The sequence below is a fragment of the Ceratocystis lukuohia genome, assembly GCF_044167205.1.
Source record: "Ceratocystis lukuohia strain C4212 chromosome Unknown Supercontig5_pilon, whole genome shotgun sequence".
Lineage (NCBI taxonomy): Eukaryota > Fungi > Ascomycota > Sordariomycetes > Microascales > Ceratocystidaceae > Ceratocystis > Ceratocystis lukuohia.
In genome coordinates, this window is record NW_027263524.1 from 2,591,865 (window position 1) to 2,610,987 (window position 19,123).

General features: G+C 47.7%; 3 protein-coding genes across 3 annotated transcripts; 2 read left to right on the forward strand and 1 right to left on the reverse strand.

The window, feature by feature from the left end:
• Nucleotides 1-2,932: 2,932 nt before the first annotated feature.
• HOO65_050561 (meiotic recombination protein DMC1) lies at nt 2,933-3,889 on the forward strand (the record flags this gene model as incomplete). Its single annotated transcript, XM_071000938.1, has 1 exon — nt 2,933-3,889. One exon carries the CDS (start codon nt 2,933-2,935, stop codon nt 3,887-3,889), a length of 957 nt encoding a protein of 318 aa, XP_070858620.1.
• Nucleotides 3,890-4,647: 758 nt separating this feature from the next.
• HOO65_050562 (Afadin- and alpha -actinin-Binding protein) lies at nt 4,648-7,660 on the forward strand (the record flags this gene model as incomplete). Its single annotated transcript, XM_071003163.1, has 2 exons — nt 4,648-4,830; nt 4,892-7,660. 2 exons carry the CDS (start codon nt 4,648-4,650, stop codon nt 7,658-7,660), a joined length of 2,952 nt encoding a protein of 983 aa, XP_070858621.1.
• A 2,192-nt stretch (nt 7,661-9,852) lies between these two features.
• HOO65_050563 (uncharacterized protein) lies at nt 9,853-12,383 on the reverse strand (the record flags this gene model as incomplete). Its single annotated transcript, XM_071003202.1, has 6 exons — nt 9,853-10,692; nt 10,869-11,205; nt 11,423-11,541; nt 11,602-11,724; nt 11,783-12,058; nt 12,162-12,383. 6 exons carry the CDS (start codon nt 12,381-12,383, stop codon nt 9,853-9,855), a joined length of 1,917 nt encoding a protein of 638 aa, XP_070858622.1.
• Between the last annotated feature and the right edge of the window lie 6,740 nt (nt 12,384-19,123).

The window sequence follows — 19,123 nt, forward strand, 5'->3', positions numbered from 1 at the left end:
TTTAGCAATGAGCCTAGCCTTTCCAGGAGGCATACTGCAACTTGTTTCAAGTCACCATTATGTTTCAAGGCTTTCGACGATATGGACTTAAGCCAGCCCAGTAGAGAGATAGGGGGGGGCAGCTTGTCAGGCTAATCAATGGTGTTGCATTTGTATGTGAAAAGGAAATGCTAGTGGGCTTGGCGTTCTGACAGGTCCTGGATCTCGGTGAGCTACATCGGTTTTAGAGACATGTACTACTTTGAGTCTCTTTAACTTATTTTATTGCTCGTTGAGGACGTGGCTACGGCCAATTTTTATCCTAGATATAGCAGTTAGGTTCCATCGCTGTAGGCATTCGACTAGTATTTGCATAGAGCTACCCTAGCCATATAGCTAGTAGTATCTGTTTCAACAAACGTAGACAGCTTCCTGTCACGAGTCAGCACTACAAACGTTGTACAAGCAAGCTCGGGGATTTCTAGAAATTGAATGTTTAGGAGAGAAAAGGGGAAAAGGGGGGAAAGGATTATCTAATTATAGAGCATACTAGACTTTCCTGATGCCAGTAAGACTGTAGGGTGTAAGGTTGCAGTTTAGAAAAGACGTAACCCATGACATTCAAGATAGTAGCCACTCAAGACTGATGTGAATGCATGTGAATACATTCTTCATATCTCTATACAATTTTAGTCTATGGCCTAGACGATGAGGTAATAGGCTCCTAGCAGGTTGGGTGCATAGATCATAGGACACGATATATTACACCAGAATCCAGAGAGAGGCTTTTGCTTCCCACTTGAGGGAGAGAGTACACAGGCTACTAGTCTTGAGTACTATGTTAATGTTGTCAAGTGAGCTTAGAAGGTCATTGATTAGAGTCCCGCTTTGTCCCATTTCTTCTTTTCGAATGATCCTTTTAAGCATGCTGATATTTCTAGCAAACTAAAGTGGAATAGTTTTCTTTAGGTTGTCACCATGATTCGTTGCATTTTCCTCTTCAAGTGTCTAATGTTTTTCTCGCATTTGATCACAAAACACGGGATGTTTAGCCTCAAGCAGGGAGGGCTTTCTTTTTTCTGATAGGTCTTGAAATGCCTAGGCTATGTGTCTTTCTCTCTAAATCCACCAATGCCAGTGTCGAAAGTGACGCTTTTGGCCATTACAGTAGGTTTGATGCCGTTAAAGGTCGAGGGAACTCCCAGCTCTCTCTCACTTTGGGGTATATTAGAATCAAAGGGGGACCTAGCAAGCATGGACACTAAGAAATTCAGTAGAAGTTAACACCGTACTGGAAGCAAGGCTCTCTTTCCGGACTTTTTGGGGCTCCTACTTCAGTGTATTTGTCAGTTTAGCTTTTCGTTTTTTATAGTTGCTTTTCTGATTTATTTGCTTGCTGCTCATTCACTTGTTTCTTTCCACAGTTCTCATAGTTTAGCTCAAAAACTAAAGCTAGAAAGAAAGAGAAAATGTCAGGGTAAAAGGCAGTTAAGAATGTTTAAGGACAACTGGCTTCATTCGAAGGCTCGTTATTAAGGGAAAGGAATCGACTGCCTAGAGTGATGGGAGTATGGATGGAGGTCATTTATGTTTCTCAGGCGAACCTGTGGGAGTTGTTGGCATTAGGATTCCCAAGACTAAGATGGACCTAGCTTGCTCACGAGACCCAGCTTCTACCTCTTGTGCATGTAGGCAGAAGAAGGGAGTTTAGGGGGTTGCGGATGTAGGACTATGGCTCCACACAGTCTCAAGTGACATCTGCAGTTTGTTCATGAGCCTAATGGATTGTATCAGCTAACTAACATGCTTTGTTCGTAGGACCAAAGAATCCATTAGCCAGCCAGTGTCAAAGAAGGGGATACACCATTCTAATGAGGATCTCTTCTTTCTGTGTTATATCTACATCAAGTAATTAGTGTCTAGCCTAGAACAAAGGCTTCTGGTAGATCCTTTGTTTGAATATTAGAGAATTCAACTCAAATTTGCCTCATTGCTGTCACCACGAAAGGAGTCTGTTCAACGGTGTGCTACCATTCTAATCCAAATTTAAGTCAGCTATGGTTACACAAAGGACCAAAAGGGGCTGCTTTATCTTCTACCAGAAGACTTCGGTAACATAATTCTAGCCTAATACAGCGGTTGCGTTAGCCTGCAAAAAGTCGATTTCCAGGGCCAAATCCACGATTCCCTCTACCTATACCCAATTTCCGATTTCTTGGTTGAAAAAACTGCGCTTTTTCGTCTGGTTAGTTCCATCCCAAGCAAGTTTCAAAAAGTGGCTTGCTATTTCATCACAAATATGACTTTTATCACGCTCTCCAAGATCTAAAAGTTATCTTCTAGTCTCATGATGCAATGCGAGTAATGGACACAGAGTGCATACAGAGATAGCCAAATTAGTCGATGGCACCTCTACAGTTCTAGATATGTCCTGGGGCTACTGAGCTGTGAGAAAGCAATCCCAGTATCCCAGTGACGATATCAGAGGCTTTACAGCCGTGTAAAATTTAGCCAATCAAACTACACTAACAACCAGCAATGGGAAGCCAAGGCATTAGAGATTCAACTAACACAAAACGACAAAAATAACTTCCCGTGCTCTACTTACTAGATGACCAACTCGTGAGTGATGTTGTGGTTTTTTTTCGACAACAAGTCCTTGTAGTCTTTACATCGCAAAAGCTTGTTAATAAGCATTCTAAGGGTTAAAAGCCTGAAGACCCTATCTTGTGGTGCTAAGAGCAAGAGTGGGGTAGATGGTGTGCTTAGTCAGACAGCATCGTGACTTTCACCGCCTTTGGAATTCTGCCTACTTTTTTTTCTAGCAAGTCTCACGATACAAATCTATGGAAACCTCAATTGAAGCGAAAAGACGAACCAACCACCTGCGATCATTTCCCATTCGAACCTCCGGCATTCCCTACACGCGCAAGGACGTATCCATACACGAACAATGGCGCCGACATCACAATACGAGAACAAGGCTACCGAGGGCACGTTCATTCGCTTCCTCGTCTCTATGCCGCCAATGCCGTCCTTTCCCATGAGTGCGGTGCACGAGATGCGCGTACGACGAAATGCGCCCAAAATCCCAAGCGAAAAGGACTCCCGCAGTATTTTCATAAAAAACATACCTGTTGACAGCAACGAAGCCTATTTCCGTGCGCTGTTTATACAGCTGGTTGGCCCCGGCTGCTTTGAATCTATTGGCTTCCGCGATGAGAACGACCCCGAGCCTGAGGTGGAGCCTGCACAGGCTAAGAAGATTGCTAGCTTCAGCAAGAAGCGCAGGCATAACCAGGACGAAGAGGATACACAGACAGCCGAGGAGGAACAAGCAAAACTACCCCAGCTTTGGACACGCAGAATACACCAGAGCGGTTCGGCGGCAGTGGTTTTGTTGGCTGATGAACACAACGTGCGCATTGCACTCAAGAAAATGGCCAAGACGCAATCAGGCAAGAATCTCCCAGTTTGGGGTGATGGTGTGTCGTCAAGCACGGAGCCGCTGGGCCCAATCTGGGTCATGGAACATTTACAGCTATGTCGGCCAGATCGAGAAGAAATCCAGGGTTCAGTGCATGCCTTCTTTAATGTTTACAATCGCAAGGAGAAAGAGGCGGCAGAAATGGCTAAACGCATGCGCAACGAGCCTGATGAAGACGGCTTTGTCACTGTCACGCGCGGCAGCAGGGCCGCGCCGGCTAGCAGATCAGAGGCCGAGGCAGCTAGGGAGCGCATGATGGCCAAGGAGGCTAAAAAGAAGGAAGAAATGGTGGGCTTTTACCGTTTCCAGATGCGCGAGCGCCGCAAGGCAGAGCAGGAGGCCCTTATCAAGCGCTTTGAGGGAGATCGGAAACGTGTGGAGGCGCTGCGGGAGAAGAGAGGCAAGTTTAAGCCGGAGAATTGAATTGGCGACGAGGAAGGGAGACTAGGACGGAGATAAGAGAAAAAGGCTACGATGGAGGCAGGATAGACGACGGGGAGGATGAGAAAGAAAAGGGTCCAAAAGAGGAGGCTAAGAAAGATACCATATAGGAGAAGAGAGACACAAGGTAATTCTTGCACTGCACTGTACTGTTATGTTGTGCTTCTGTTCTCATGGCTAGCCTAATGGCACCCATGATTAGGGCTGATCGTGATCTCCACCTTTCCGCGTAGAGGAGGATCCATCGACTGGAATGACGTCTAATGTGCCAGCTGATGTATTGGACTCCGATGGAATATATGAGACTATGTTGCTGTGGTGACTAAAATATCCATAAAAGCGTTGCATTCTAGTTATTGGACAAGCATATGGTTGGCTAAATCTTGCACACTAGCGCTAGCCTGCTATTTATTGACAGCACAAAAATAATGTAGATAATTTAGGGAGAACAAAGCGTTGCTTTTTCGTTTGGTTCATCTTTTCTTCTGCTGTCTTGAATCCTTATTTGATAGTCTGGCCGTGCTGCAACACTGTCTTCCTTTTCTACAGATATCCTCCCTCAGTTTTAGCTCAAACGTTACCGAATCTGACAGGAAATCCGCCCGCGAATGGCACTTGTGACTCCTGGGCTAGCCTCGTCTTTTGCTATAGCTGGTAGACGTGGTCGTTTCTCTTTCCATTTCGATACTACTCGACCTCTTTGATGGAATCACGGTAAAAATTGCCAACAGCTATCAACAATGAGCGACCTCGATAACCTACGCACGGCATCGGCGTATCTCAACAATCAGCTGCTATCACGAGGCTTGCTTCGTGATGGACAGAACATCAACTTCGATGACCCGGGCGACGATGACGAAACATTGGCTGAGACGATGGGCCGTATAATGGCTGTGCTAAACGACTTGATACTACGGCGAGACGTAAGCCAGATCATCTTTACGTGGTTTTTTTACTCGTGTTCACAATATTAACATAATATAGCGCGACGCCGAACATCGCGAATCTCTAGCAGCCACACTACGAACCTTGCGTGCCGAAAATCTCCGCCAAACTAATGACATACAGCGCTTGGCCGATAAAATATCCGAAGCACAGCGCAAGACACACACTGCTGAGGCCGCCGAGGTCACTCTTCGCACCCAGCTTCGCAGCGTTGAGGCCACCCTGCGCGGGCTCAAAGAAGAGTTGGCCAGGGCCAAGTCAATGGTCAACCAGACACGCACTTCGTGTGCTACTGAGCTCCGACGACGCGACAAGCAGATCGACGCCTTGAAACGGCAATTTGGAGAGACAAACCGCACTCGAGGAACGGGAAAGACTGGTGCCGTGACTGTCATTTCTGTTACAGGCGAAATTGGAGAGGAGGCCCCCAAAGGGCCATCCAATGCTATCAACTCAGCGTCACCCACGGACGCCACATCAGCCTCAGCGCTACGAAATGAAACAAACGAGTTTTTGGCTGATTTGGCCAAGGACCTACGACAAGAAAATGCCGCCATATTGGGTCTCATTACACGCACTAGGGACTGTCTTGTCGAAATGACACGATGGGAGAAGCCCGAGGCGGTCATCCCACTATCAGAATCTGTCGTAGCTACGCAGCTAAACTGCGAGGAGCTCGATGGAGATTTAGAAGGTGTTCTTGAGCACCTGCGCACCATCCTCACCAACCCTTCCTTTGTTCCAATTGAAGAAGTCGAGGTACGCGAAGACGAAATTAGCCGTCTCCGCGAGGGGTGGGAGCGCATGGAGACGCGGTGGAGGGAAGCTGTGCATCTTATAGACGGTTGGAGACGGCGCATGGCCACCAGCGGCCGGCCAATCAACGAAGAAGAACTCAAGATGGGCCTTAGATTAAGCCCAGTCCGAGTGAGACATGTCTCAGAAACATACAGGGCATCTGTAGATCTCGGCTTGGGGGATGACGCCGATGAGGATCCTGAGGACGACGATTTGCACGACTCGGACCATATTATGGACTCCGACTCCGACCATGATATAGACGAAGTCGAAAGAATTCCTACGCCAATCCCCGGAAAGTCGTCACTCCAGCTTGTGCCTGCACCCACATACGACGATGAGGTGATGAGCGGATCCGACGATGAAATATATGAAGACTACGATGACAACGAGGGGCCAAACGTTGAGATTCTGCAGCAGTCAATAGCACACATCCCTGTCAACCCAGCGGCATATGACGACGTGTCTTATCGTCCGCCCACACCTGCCTGCCCATCGCCGCTCAAGGAGGTGCCATCCGCCGGAAATAGACAGAATGAGGCAGTGTCCAAGCCTATCCGCAAAGTTGTAGAGTTTTCAGAGATGATTGACGAACAAGAAGCCCCTTCACATGAAGATGATGATGAAGAGAGTATCCTGCCTATTAAGGTGCCCTCAAAGCCAATAATCAAGGATTCTCCAACACCAGGCCCTACCCCAGCACTGGCAATCAAGCCCTCTGCCAAGGCCGAGACAGTTTCCAAAGCGGCGCCAACGCGAAAGCCAGAAACACGAGCGACCACGAAGGCTTCAGCCACTCCTGCTCCTTCCCGAACCCCTGCTACGAGGCCTACAACAACTACAACAACAGTCAAGACTCGTCGTGAGGCCGTTTCGAAGCACGTACGTACTAAATCATCGGCCGACTCTACAGACGACTCGGCAAAAATAGCCCAAGCACGAACCCGGCCTAGAACTCCCGCCCCAAAGCCTAGACGTCCCATTTCCCTGATCAAGAATACACCAGCCCCAGCGGCAACCAAGACCAAGGATGTGGGTATAATAGAGGATACAAAAACAGCAGGGACTAGAGGGACACGGGCTCCACTAAGCCGTCAAAACTCAACAAAGACTCCAAAGCCATCGACTAAAACGTCGAGCGATAGGACAGGCTCCAAGCCTATCAGCAAGGCTGCCACTGACAAGGCACCCAATATGGAAGTTGAGCCAGAAATTACACCTACCGAAAACATGCCTACGGAAGAAACACAAACAAAAACACTAGCTCCTAAGAATGAGACAAAGCCTAATACTGAGCCTACATCACGGCCTGAAAGCGTGGCTGCTTTCTCAGAAACTGATTCTATCCGCTCATTCGACTCCAAGAACTCGGGCATAATAAGGCCGACTCCGCGAAAGAGACGGGCTGGAGTCAACGGGACTCCCTGTGTTGGAAGCCCCTCCCGCCTTCCCCTGCCGCGCGACCCTGGCCCTCAGCAGTCCCCAATTACAATGGCCACCATCGCCGCCAAAATCGCAGCATCCGAACGCGAAGCTGATGCGGCTCGTGTTAGAGCTAAGCTTAAGGCAGCACGACTTGCTAAGACTACTACACCCAAGCTGGTAGCACCCTCTTTGACTTCTGCAGATCTGACTACTACATCAGATAGCGCACAGCCTGCGAATGCCGAGACTGTAGTCGAGGAAGACCCGGTTAAACGTTGTGCGTTGGCAGCACCGGCAAGCGCGCGCCGCAAACGCAAGTCTAACCAGTTTGAGGAGGCTGTTGCTGACGATGGCGATGCCATTGATGCTAGTCCCATGCAGCAGAAGCATGTGCTACCACGCATCAAGACAAGGGACCGACCCCCGCTATCAAAGCGCAAGCGTGAGCGACGCACCAGCAAGGTGGCAAACCGGCGGCGGAGCACACTAACGCCACTGGAGTTTGAAGTGCTGGTCTCGTCGGGGTCGGGTGCAGCGGTTGGAGCTGGGTCAGGGGCAGAAGCAGGAGTTGGTTCCGAGGCGTGAATGATAGAATTCATAGCTGAGCAAAGGCTGAAGAGAAGCTTTTCGCCACAAAGGTTTGGGATACATGATTTTCTTTTTTTTTTACCTTTCCTCGTCATTTCCATTATCTCCTGGCTCTTTCTTGTCTTGGGGGCCATCCATATTGTCTATTTACACGCGATTTGGGCTTAAGACGAGAGGGACAATTTGTTTTAGCAACGAACGAGCTCATGAGTTTCTTGCAACTTGGTTTCTTTTTTTCGTAATAGACTGTGAATATAATGACAGGCGCTATTCTTCTTTTTTCATGGAGTAAAGGCCTATTAAGGGCCAACTTTCTAACTTGAACAACATCTGGCTCAGCCTAACAACCATTCTCCATCATTCGCAGAAACAAATGTTCCCAGGCATCACCATCACATATGATAAAGCGTAGCTCTTTTTCTAACCTCCACGACACCTACGCTGCTGCATATCGGAAACGGCCAGGCTGCTATATTCAACTAGCTCTCCTCATTCATTCACTGATTGATTCTTTCAAAACTAATATTCGTACTATCGGCCTAAACACAAAGCGCTTTTACGCCCTAGCCGTCTGTAACCTAAGTCAGGGTTACCAAGTTTGCTGACCCTGATCCAGTTCGTCCAACCGTTAGGGTTAGTATCAGACATAAAGGGTCTTCTTCCAAGGCCCATGTGCTTGATCTAGAACATGATAGTGATGGATATGTGAATCGGCTGAGATCCGCTCCTCAGACCAGACTTAGGCAGATATAGAACAATTTCAATAATCACTTATTCCTTCTTCCTTTTCTTCATAGGTCATTCAGTACGTCCTCCTAATATCTACTGCTAACTCCCCTATTCGTCTTTTTAAAACGTTCTCTTTGCAGGTCTATCACCCCACGCAGTCCCATAGAAGTCCATTCGTACAGCAAAATCTTCATTGTGACCGGCCAGTTTCAAGCTAGGAGGAATAGGATCGAGGATTTGAACCAGGCGTGGCTAGTCTTGTGCCAGAGACGCAATGGTAGCCTAAATATAGTGGCACCACACCCTGACCCCAAGCTGTTGTGCAGAATACCCTTCACTCATATTTCATCGTTAGTAGCATTTAGTTTGTTTCGTACTCGCTTGGACATCTTCTCAACCGAATCGAGAAGATTTTCCATTCGTAGTGCTTCTTGAGCCCCTATATATGAAGCCGAACTCTGCCATGCAATCTACCATAATGGAACTTCTCGACATCACCGTAGACACTCTGCCATTCATTTAGTTGAGAGCAATCCAGTAGATTAATATTAGCAGAATAGCGAAGCCAGTTGATATGTTTGACACTTCAAATTTTCGAGCTCCTAACTGTTCCTTGGGGTGCAGTTTCCAAGCGTCAAACCTCTCTTTAGTTGGCGTTTCTAATTAATTCCCGTCTAATCCTACTTTCTTTGGACTTGATCGTTACATGGAACATCTGCTAAGCGCCGCTAGTGATCCAGATCTCACTGTACTATAGGAGATTATTGCATCTAATAACTGCTTAGTCTCTACCCTTAGAACCTTCCTAACTATATGCGTTTATTGCATTTAGATGACATCAGCCTTCTTTTTTAGCCCAATCAACTCTTCACAATACCAAGGGCTTACTACGTGAGGCCCGGTAAATCTTGAGGTTATAGCACGGATGCAAAGCTTAAATGTCGCTTTGGGGGGTTGATGTATGCTTTTCTAGCGAAATGCGCATGGAAATAAAGTTCTCACACGTGGAGGCGCTCTTCGTTTGCGAGCAGGATGGCCACTTCGATATCGGACGCAGAACTCTCAACTTGGTGTTGTAGAGCCAAGTAATAAGCAAAAAAGCAAGTTGCTTAGGCGTATTAATAACAATGGTTGGCATCAGCGCCAAGGTTTTGACATAAAAAATGCGTTAGCTCAGGTTCAAAGCGTCAATCCTAACCACAACCACGCGATCACGAGCTATTACTCCTCTATCAAAATGCCTGAGCAGTTTTGATATAGCTAGGAAACTGCGAATAATGGATGCAAGTGAGCTGTCAATAAAATAAATTCCATGCCTACACGTTTCCCATTAAGTGAGTGAACGGCGAAGAACGATGGTTTGAGCTTAACATAGAAAAGTAAACATATAAAACAAGCCTTGCTTTCGGCTTGACACTCGAATCGCCCCCTTGGATTCATCACTAACCTTCTCACTTGCCTCACCAAAAGACACATGGCTGGTCAGGCATTGTGCTAATAGGAAAAGAGAGAGTAGGATCCCGCGATCCGTCAAGCAATTGCCGCCTGGGTTCTGAGAACACATTAGGGGGGTGCTCTAAAGAATCAAAATCCTGATAGGTGGCGATCTTCTTTCCATTCCTAGCTGCCAGCTCACACAGAAAAGTTCTCTCACTGCCTTTATTCTCGACGTCGTAGACAGTTTGCACAGTACTACAGAGACCAATAATGGCCTCTACGATGGCTGCCTTGTTTCGTGACTGGCGGGAAAACGGAGAGCTTTCATGTATCACGACAGATTTCAGGTTCGGAAATGACTCCAAGAATGGGATAAGCCCCTCGTCCCAAGATTCTAAAGTAACTCTGTCCTGGACATATCTCTCTGGCGGAAATGTCAATACCAGGACCCTGACTCCCTTTGAACCCCAGAGCGCAGTCTTCTTATACGCACTCATTCCTAGGTTCCGGCCGCGCCATAGACCCATCTCAACACTGGCGCATTCCACAATGCCTGAGTCCAGAGCGGCTTCAAGACACCGCGCGGCCGGATCTTGTGGTCTCCCGAGCAAGTCGATAGATAGAACTCCAATGTCGCGGGTTTGCATAAAGCTGTGGTCAGGTACGGGAGAAAGAGTACAGAAATGCGAGAGGCTGTTTGCGACCGCAGCTAGCATTTGGTTACGACAGCTAACATTTCGGAAACGAAAGATCTTGAGGCGGGGAAAGCTGTATTTGAAAAAATCAAAAGGGTTGATGTTTTCCATGTCCACTTCGTCAATGATAAGACACTCCAGGTGAGGGAAATATTCTCTCGGGTTCACCTGGACTGACTCTGCAGTCACCGGCTCACAGTACAATCTTATTTTGTTGAGCCACAAACGGCGAAGTTGGGGCGCATTTCGAGCAAGCATGTTCTTAGGGGTGGAGACGCTACGTGTTAGAAAAGCATGGAACCACGTCAAGACATACTATATAGAAAGGAGGGAGTGAAGCTTACTAGACACATGCGGTGCTTGAGACTAAAGTTGAGAGTCAAATCTTGAAGCTCATGGAATAGAGGGAAAGTCAACGGGCGCTGGGGAGGCTCATTGTAACCATATAGGGATACACTAAAGGCCTTGGCATTCGTGGCAATCGCCATGAGGGCCTCAAAGTCCGTCAAATCGTGGAGGTACTTGGCTGATAGTATCAGATGGTCAAAACTGAAGGCCGACTCCAGGCCGGGAGTGAGCCAGTCCTTCTTAAACTCCTTGACATCTATGCAGAGGTCTTTAAGTGATGTGCTGGATTCACGCAGCAGATCAAGGTACGCAGCGTCAATCATGATGGGCCTTCTGATGTACAGTCGCTTAAGTACATTGCCCGAGTATTTCATCAGCTTGGTAATTGCTAACTTTGAGGCTACTTCGTGCCCTTTGAATGCAACAGAACTCCAGAGTCGCCGGCAGGTAGTCATCCATCGGTGCCATTCTTTCGAGGCCTGAAGCAAATTTCTATTGGGTGGGCTGGGTCAGCGGGAAAACAAGGATGGTCTAGCTTGGATAGACATACTGCCAATCGCCGATGGAAAGCTGTTCTACGATATTCAGCAATAGCTCATAAGGGAGAATTGTAATAGGATCTAACTTGGAGAACTTGACGTTCAGAGGCTCTCTCATCTTGACCAAATTCTGTACGCTGGGTTAGCAGGGACACAAGGAGAGATGAAATGTGCCGCTTCATTAGCTCACCGCGTAGTTGTGATCGTCTTGGAGATTGTTTGCTTGTGCCATATTCATTGCGGCAGTGTATATCTGCCAGGCAAACCGGAAGTCCTTTTGTTTTATGGCGACTTGGGCCAGCCTTAGGTAGCCCTATACTAACCATTAGCGGTCAAAGTCCGAAAGCATCAAAAGGTAAGCACACACTAACCTCTAGCTTCCGTGGCGAAATCTCCAATAGCCAGCTAGCCTCGAAGGCTGCTCGGCAAAAATCATCGCCCACCAGCGAGAGAGCAGCGAGATAGTTGAGGCTGCCAATGTGAATGGCATCGTCGCACTTCTGGAAACGTTTGCTCACGATGCATTTGCAGTTGTGCATGGCTTCATTGAAGATATCAGGAGGGGTCTTGGCCGCTGCCCTTCTGAAGTCTTTGCATTTGCAGGGCGGTCGAATTAAGCCCCTGCTGCATGGGCATAGCGTAGCGGCCTAGAGAGAGCACGGGTGTTACTTGGTGGAGGGTGACGGGAAGCGTAGGGTTGCACGGATACTTAAACATTGAGGATCGTCATTAAGCCGAGGGAGGACTCACCTTTGTGAAGGCACATCTTGCAGGCTCGATATCGTTACCACGTGCGTAATTTCTCGCCAGCTCAAAAACAGCGCCGCGGGAAAGATGGCCAAGATTCTTTTGTTCCCACTCTGGAGTTAGAGTGATGTTCTGAGGCTTAATGCTGATGTCCTTGTGACTCGCACGCCCAGCCGTAGATCCAGACCTAGGGTGCTTTTGGTTGGAGGCCGACTTGGCTTTCATCGTGTTTGGGATGGTTCAAGAAAGAAAGCAAGCCGGTGTTGAGGAAAATCCAGCTGTTTTACAGGCGGTATTGCCTATCAGCCGTTGCTTAATGGGCGTTTGGTTATTGGTTGTTGCCTGCTGATTGTTGATTGTTGAAAGCTGTTTGTTTATCTGTGGTAGCTGCGTGCAGATTAGGGCGACGGGAGTGCCTTGATGAAACGCCCAACTCACGTGATCGTGTTGCTTACTAAGCGATAGACCCTAGGCTCTTAGGGTTTAGCTTTAGGCCGGAACACCCGATGCATTGTCTGGCCTTGGACTACCGAAAATAACCCCCCTTTGGCCTATATTATTTTTTCCTTGAGCAGCAACGTTTCATGTCTTTGCACGAAGATCACAGATTTTGAGCAGTAACATCGGCAACATCCGCGCCTAATCCTGCCAGTTGTTGAGTGGAGCATATTTATGCTATTACATGAGAGCTTTGATAAGGCATAGTCAGCAGCGATCAGTCTTGTCCACCAAAGGCTGGAACCGCTTTTGCAATCTTGGGCGACGATTTTGCGCTGCGGTTTTTGCTGTTCTATTTCTTTTCTTTTCTGCTAGTCCCAGAAGCACATGCTAGCCCAATCTAAGCTGCCGCAGCCTTTCGCCTGTCTCAGCTCGTCTTCGTTCGATCATGTACAACAATGCTCCCTCGCGTGCATCAAAGTCAGAGAACCGACCCTGGTCCGAGGCAATCAACAAGAAACAGGGCTTCGCCTATGCCATTCAAGTATTGGCTGTATAGCTTGTGCGTCGCTGTCACTGCCATGCAACTCATCCTTCCCGGGGGCGTGTTGCTTTCTTGAAACATGAGCGTTCTTTTTTAGGACATGAAGGAACAAGCTGAAGGAAAAAAAAAAGATAGATAGACAAAAGGATAAGTTAAGAGCATTTGCAACCCAAGGCAAGAAAAAAGGGACTGAAGAAAGAGAGAAAGACGGAAAGAGAGAACAGAGAGAATAGAGAGAAAAGAGAGAAAGGTAGACCAAGTAAGATAGAGTGAGAGAAAGGGGGATCTTAAGCGGTCAGCGAAGTCTCCAAGGTGTCCGGTCGCTTAACGCGCTTAATTTGACCACCAAAAGCCTATGAAGAAGACGTGATGTAATTGGTGAATATAAGCGCACCATACATAAGCTGTGACTGGCCCCTTGTGTGACTCCAGGCAAGGCAGACCAGACCAGGCCCTCAAAACACCATAAAACACACTATCCCCTATCAAAGGCCCCCCTGTTGGCATCTAGAGTGTAAGGTGGTATGAGAAATCTAATACGATTCATGAAAAAAGGTCTACCTGAAAGCAAGCTGTCTTCCCTATATCTTGTCCTCCTTGACCTCTGACAAACGCCACGTTGTTGTTGTTGTCCGTTTCCCTGAAGGACATATTGTTGAAATTCCAACCCAAAGAGCTCCATGCTATGAGTGGTGAAACACGCTCTCCTTTCCGCCAACCGCTGACGCCGAACATAACCCAGAGCCGATCTAGAACCAAAAAGAAAACAAGCAAATGATAAAGAAAAGCAAAGCAGGGGGAAGAAGAGGGAAGTAGAGAAGATGGGAGGGGTAAAGGAAACGAAAATAAAAGAACCCCGGAAAGTACCAAAGGAAAGGTAACAAAGCAAAACAAAGCGGACCGTATCTATATATTTTTGGTGTATATGGTATGAATATCGGGACGTTGAGAAACGTTGCGTAGTAGACCCGACAGAGGCGGTGGCGTTGAGACCAAGAGGAGGAGACAACGTGAAACAAAAGCAAAATAAAAAATAAAAAAGAATAAATGAATGATGATGCATAGGAAACGACTGTCGTGTGAGCTACCAGCCAGTGGTAGCAATGCTCTAAAAAAAACGAATGCTTTCAGTCTGGGTATTGGGCGTGATAGAGAAAGAAAAGGAAAAAAAAAAAGGAAAAAAACGGCCAGCAAAACGGCCATATGATAGAATAGTAGTGGCGGGAGCTAGCTGAGGATCTTGGTGGTAGCCACAGGCCACGGGCGCATTCTAGAGAAAGCCAGAGAAAACTACAACGTAAGCTACTGACTACTCATACCCTAGCGGGACTTGTGGTGAACATCGCAGATTGCGCCCACAGGTATTTTCCGGACTTGGATTTCGTGGTTCGGCAGATTGACCGAGGCACACTGATCGATAGCATGGCGATAGTAGATGCAGCCACAAACAGCGTAGCACTCGATTAGTTGTAAGCACATGGCGGGCGGCGGGCTGGCTAATGGCAAGAGAGAATGTGTGTGATAAAATAAAAAGAAAACGAAGACTGGCTTGTAAGGCAGACTACAGAATGTTGAAGGAAGGCGTTGTAGAGAGCGAGAGTAGAAGCAAGAGCAAGAGCAAGAGAAGGAGATGGAAAATAAAGGAGAGGAACTGTAGGGGGGAACTGTCAAGTCTTGTGTCGAAGCTGGCTGGTTGCTGGCGATGTAGAGTAAGGAGCAAGACGAAAAAGGACGGGAACAATGGGGAGAGGACGGTCCGGTCTATATAGCGGTCAAGTCAGGCCCAAGAGAAGAAACGAAGAGAGTCCGTCGATGAGGCTGCCCTGCTCTACCTGCTAGGTGGGGTGTGGGGTGTAGCTTGTGGTATGGTGTCCTGTGGTGTGCCGTGGTGTACTGTGGTATGCCGTAGTGCCTATGCAGTACTATTGTCTGGCCAGTGAATCGATGAGGGGAGGGGCGGGAGAAGCAGACTGGGTAATAATAGAGGGGGAAGAAGAAGAATGAGGAGGAAGAATAGCAGCGAGAGCGGCTTGAAACAAAGGAAAGACAAAGAAACTTGAATCACAAACAACGCGAAAATAGATGCTAGAAACTAAGCCGAGAAGAAATAGAAACAATGCTTTCTGGCAGTAGACGAAACGGAAAAACGAAGACAACGGTCCCCATTTAAAAAAAGAATAAAATAAATAAAGGGGATAAAAAGAGGAAAAAGAAATGGAGGCGGCACAGTACAGTGATGTAAGTAGCAGCTAACAAGGGCTCTTCCTCAACCAAAAGCCGGTCGGTGAAGGCGTAAACGCGTGTAAGTGCAGAGAGAAGTAGGGACGTGGTGATTATGAGGGAGCGTGAAATAATATAAGAACGAATATGAATAGAATAAAGAGAATAGAACGGGTCTTCCATACGGTGATGGGGGACGGGCTTTGTCATGCACATGAGCAAGAGCCGACGACGGGGTGGGAAGAATAAGAGCAATGGCAACGACAGCAGCAGCAACACTGCAACAATGGGCAAACTCAAAGAAGGGGAAACAAGCAAAGAGAAGACGTGACGAGAGACAAATAGCAAAAAGGTGTGAATCCCATATGGTACGCCGGCGCTAGAAGATGATCAAAGTGTTGGTTACAAGTAGCAGCACGTTGTGGATAATAACGGCAGGCGTGGGCATCTGTGGCCTAGCAGAGACAAGCAAGCCTATAGAGAGGAAGACGTAGCAAAAAGGACTAGTCCGACAGAAAACAGCTCGATTATGAGGCAAGTCAGCTAGGATACATTAACATAGAGAGTAAGTAGCGGCCTTATTTCTGGTGCGAGGAACAGGCCCAGGCCCAGGATGACCCGAGAAGGAAACCCCATTCTACCTTACTCGTGCTCACTCTATAATGTAGCCCGTCCCGTCATGCAAGTTGAATAAGGGGTGTATGTATAGATAGATATTAGATTAGGCCTTGGGCCAGCTTGTCTTTTCCACCCACTCACAGCTTTGGTTTATTGCTTGTTCCATCGATCAGTCTACCCATCCATCATGTGCTAGCGCAGGAGCTTGCGCTCTTTTTTGTGGTTGTCTTTTTTTTTTTTTTTTTTTTCTTTTTCCTCTTTCTTTTTCTTTACCTCTTCCTTTTTTTCTTCTTTTTGCTTTCTTTCCTTCCTATTAGTTCACAATTTTTTTTAGGAAAGTATTCGTTCCTTTTCAGTGTCTGGGGTGGGTATATCCCGGCTAGTATACAGCTGGGGTATGCAGAGTTTCCCGTTAACGAGAAGCCCAGCCGCCCTGACCCCTGGGCTGCAAGACAAGAGAAGAAGAAGGGGGTGGCAGCAGGCAGAGCTCCAGCTAGGGCGAAGACTTGTTACAGTAGGTAGTATTGTCAGTAAAGACAAAGAAGACAGGCCTGCCTTTGGTCCTTATCCTGTCCTGCTCACATACAGACAGGCCTGGAAAAGGCAATGAGTCTCGCTCATCTGTTAAGCTTTTTTTGTCTTCGTCGATGATTTGCAGTTCAACTTCGCCTAGCTAGAGCGCTAGTTCTAGGATGGTGCATGCATATTTCTAGCCAGAGCAACATCGCGTTTGAAGTGCCTTTCTCACGTTGTCGCTGACGAAGATATCTTCGCCTTATTTCCGTTTATTCTTTGGCTGTCCGTTCTTTCCTTTTTTTGCTGTCTCAAATCGCAACTGCTCTATCGCCCCGGCTCTTCGTTTTTGAAACTTGGGGAGGGTTTGTCATTCGTTTGTCAAGTAATCGACGAGTCTCACCCTCCTTCCTTACTTTGAGTAACCACACTAAAAACAAAACTGGCAATTAACCAACCGGTGTACACGCTTCTCTTGCTCCTTCCTCGTTGTGCTGCTATGGCCGATCTTGCTTAGGGTTGCAAGTCGGGCATCAACCCCATCTTCATACCACCACCCTTAAAAAAGAAACCAGGGCTCTTTTCTGTCGTCCTTCCCCCTTGTACTACTCTGCCTATGCCTTTGTTTCTGGCCTCTAGCTCTATCTTTGTCCATGATGCAAGCCGTCATGCCTCGCTCTTTTCGGCTCCAAATAACTACGTCAAAAGGAACAAAGGAACAAGACCCTTTTGGCGACGAGACAGTCCTTTGTCCGAGCGTTTACTAACGGTAAAAGGAAAGGAAAAAAAAATGGTGCACGGACTGACCTATCGTCATGTCATGGCTACTGGCTACTTGGACTAGCGTTGCACCCACCAAGTCAAGTGACTCTGCCAAGTAACAGAAGCGACACAGAAGAAGTGCTGGAATGGGCTTGTCAGACAAGGGGGAGTCTCATGTTGTAGAATGTTTCCTGCTTGAGTCCTGCCTGCTTTTCATGGTTCTGGTGCCCATCTCTATCGAATCTGGGGCGACCTGACTGCCCTGCCCCTTGGGTAGCCTGTTCAGCTATTGTTAGAACCTATCTTTATGGCTAGGCACTTTTACATTTTCCAGCAATGCAGGCTGCCTGTGGTACAGCAAAAGCGGTGAAAGAAATAAGCCGCCTTCAAAGTCGATCCAATCTTGGCCATCTTGAAGCCCAAGTCTTGACCCGCTCCTGAGATTTGGTAGAGTTTTTGATCTGATCTGTAATGGTATTTCTATGCTCACATGAGGGAGGAGCAGTAATTGGACGTTTGCCTGCTTTGCACAGTCATTAGAGTGGCCCATTTCCCCCTTTTGCGAGCGTTTCTTTTTCTGCGTCCTAGACAGGCAACTATGACGTAAAGAAGAAGTAATGGCAGTGATAGCAATGATAGCAGTTAATAGGAGCAGCAAGAGCACGGAGACCAGCAACAGCACCGTTGCCGTCCATCCAGCTTTAGAGAAAACCCCCAGTGGTAATCAGGGCTCAGGGCCTAGCAGTAGCCAAGATCTAGTAGCAGTCAAGGGGAAAAGACCCTCGCCTTCCTCTCTTGTAAAGCCAGAGCCAGAGACAGCTTTCGTCACTTGTCAACTGCTCTGATCCTCTCTCGGCCATAGTCAGAGGTACTTGCGTGGCTTGAGCTGGTCGATGATGCTTTGACCAAGACTAGAAAGCCTGAACCACAAAAAAAAGCCATGACAAAAAAAAGGATGCCGCATTTTTTCTCTTGCTGGCGCTCAACGCCCCCTAGGTCCCCCCCCCCCCCCCCCTTCCTCTGAAACACAGCAAAGACATTTGCTTATGTTGGTGGTGGGTGGTGAATGGTGGATGGTGAGTGAAGTGGATATGAGTGGTGCAACAGGCAAAAAGCCTAGGTGCAGGTTAGGGCAGGCAAGGGTGGGAGAACAAAAAGAACGAAGAAGAGAAGGGGAAAAGAAGAAGAGATACAAAGAATCTATACATGGATACGCAAAAGCAAAGCCAAGTCCTGTTAGTGGATCTAACAACAGGCAGGCAAGCAAGCCCTGCGCTGATAATTGCTGTGTATAGTAGGTGAGACAGAGGAATAGCAACGAAGAGAATGGGGCCAACCTAACAAAATAAGAGAGCTCTTATATTTGGACCGCTCACACGTCATTGTATGCAGACTTTGGCCGTACTCTCGCTGCGAGTTTATGGGCCCGGGCGCTCTGCCGTACAATAGCCAAATCCCAAACAACATAGCTGTATGCCAGATTTGACCCTGTCCCGGCTTCAGAGAATCCAGCCTGAGCACCCAGTACAGCCAGCTCTAGGATGAGCCTTGTTGCCCTGCTGAGAGGGATGAAAGAGGAAGAGCCATAGCCAAGAGGACGGCCAGGAGGACGTACATGAAGAGCAGGAACATAAGAGGGGCCCTGTGGGCTGTTAATTGCTTATCGGCAGCGTTTATCAGTGGCTTGCTCTTCTTGGGGCTACTGGCCCAGAAGCTAAGCAGCATCTATGCATAGAAAGTAAATGCGGGTAACGGCGGAAAGTAAGGTAATAAATAGAAGCACATCGTGTTAGCCCTAGCAATAAAGCAGAGAGAATCCATAGGCCGATCTGAAACACGGCATCGCTGCTATGCCCTATCCTCAACCCAA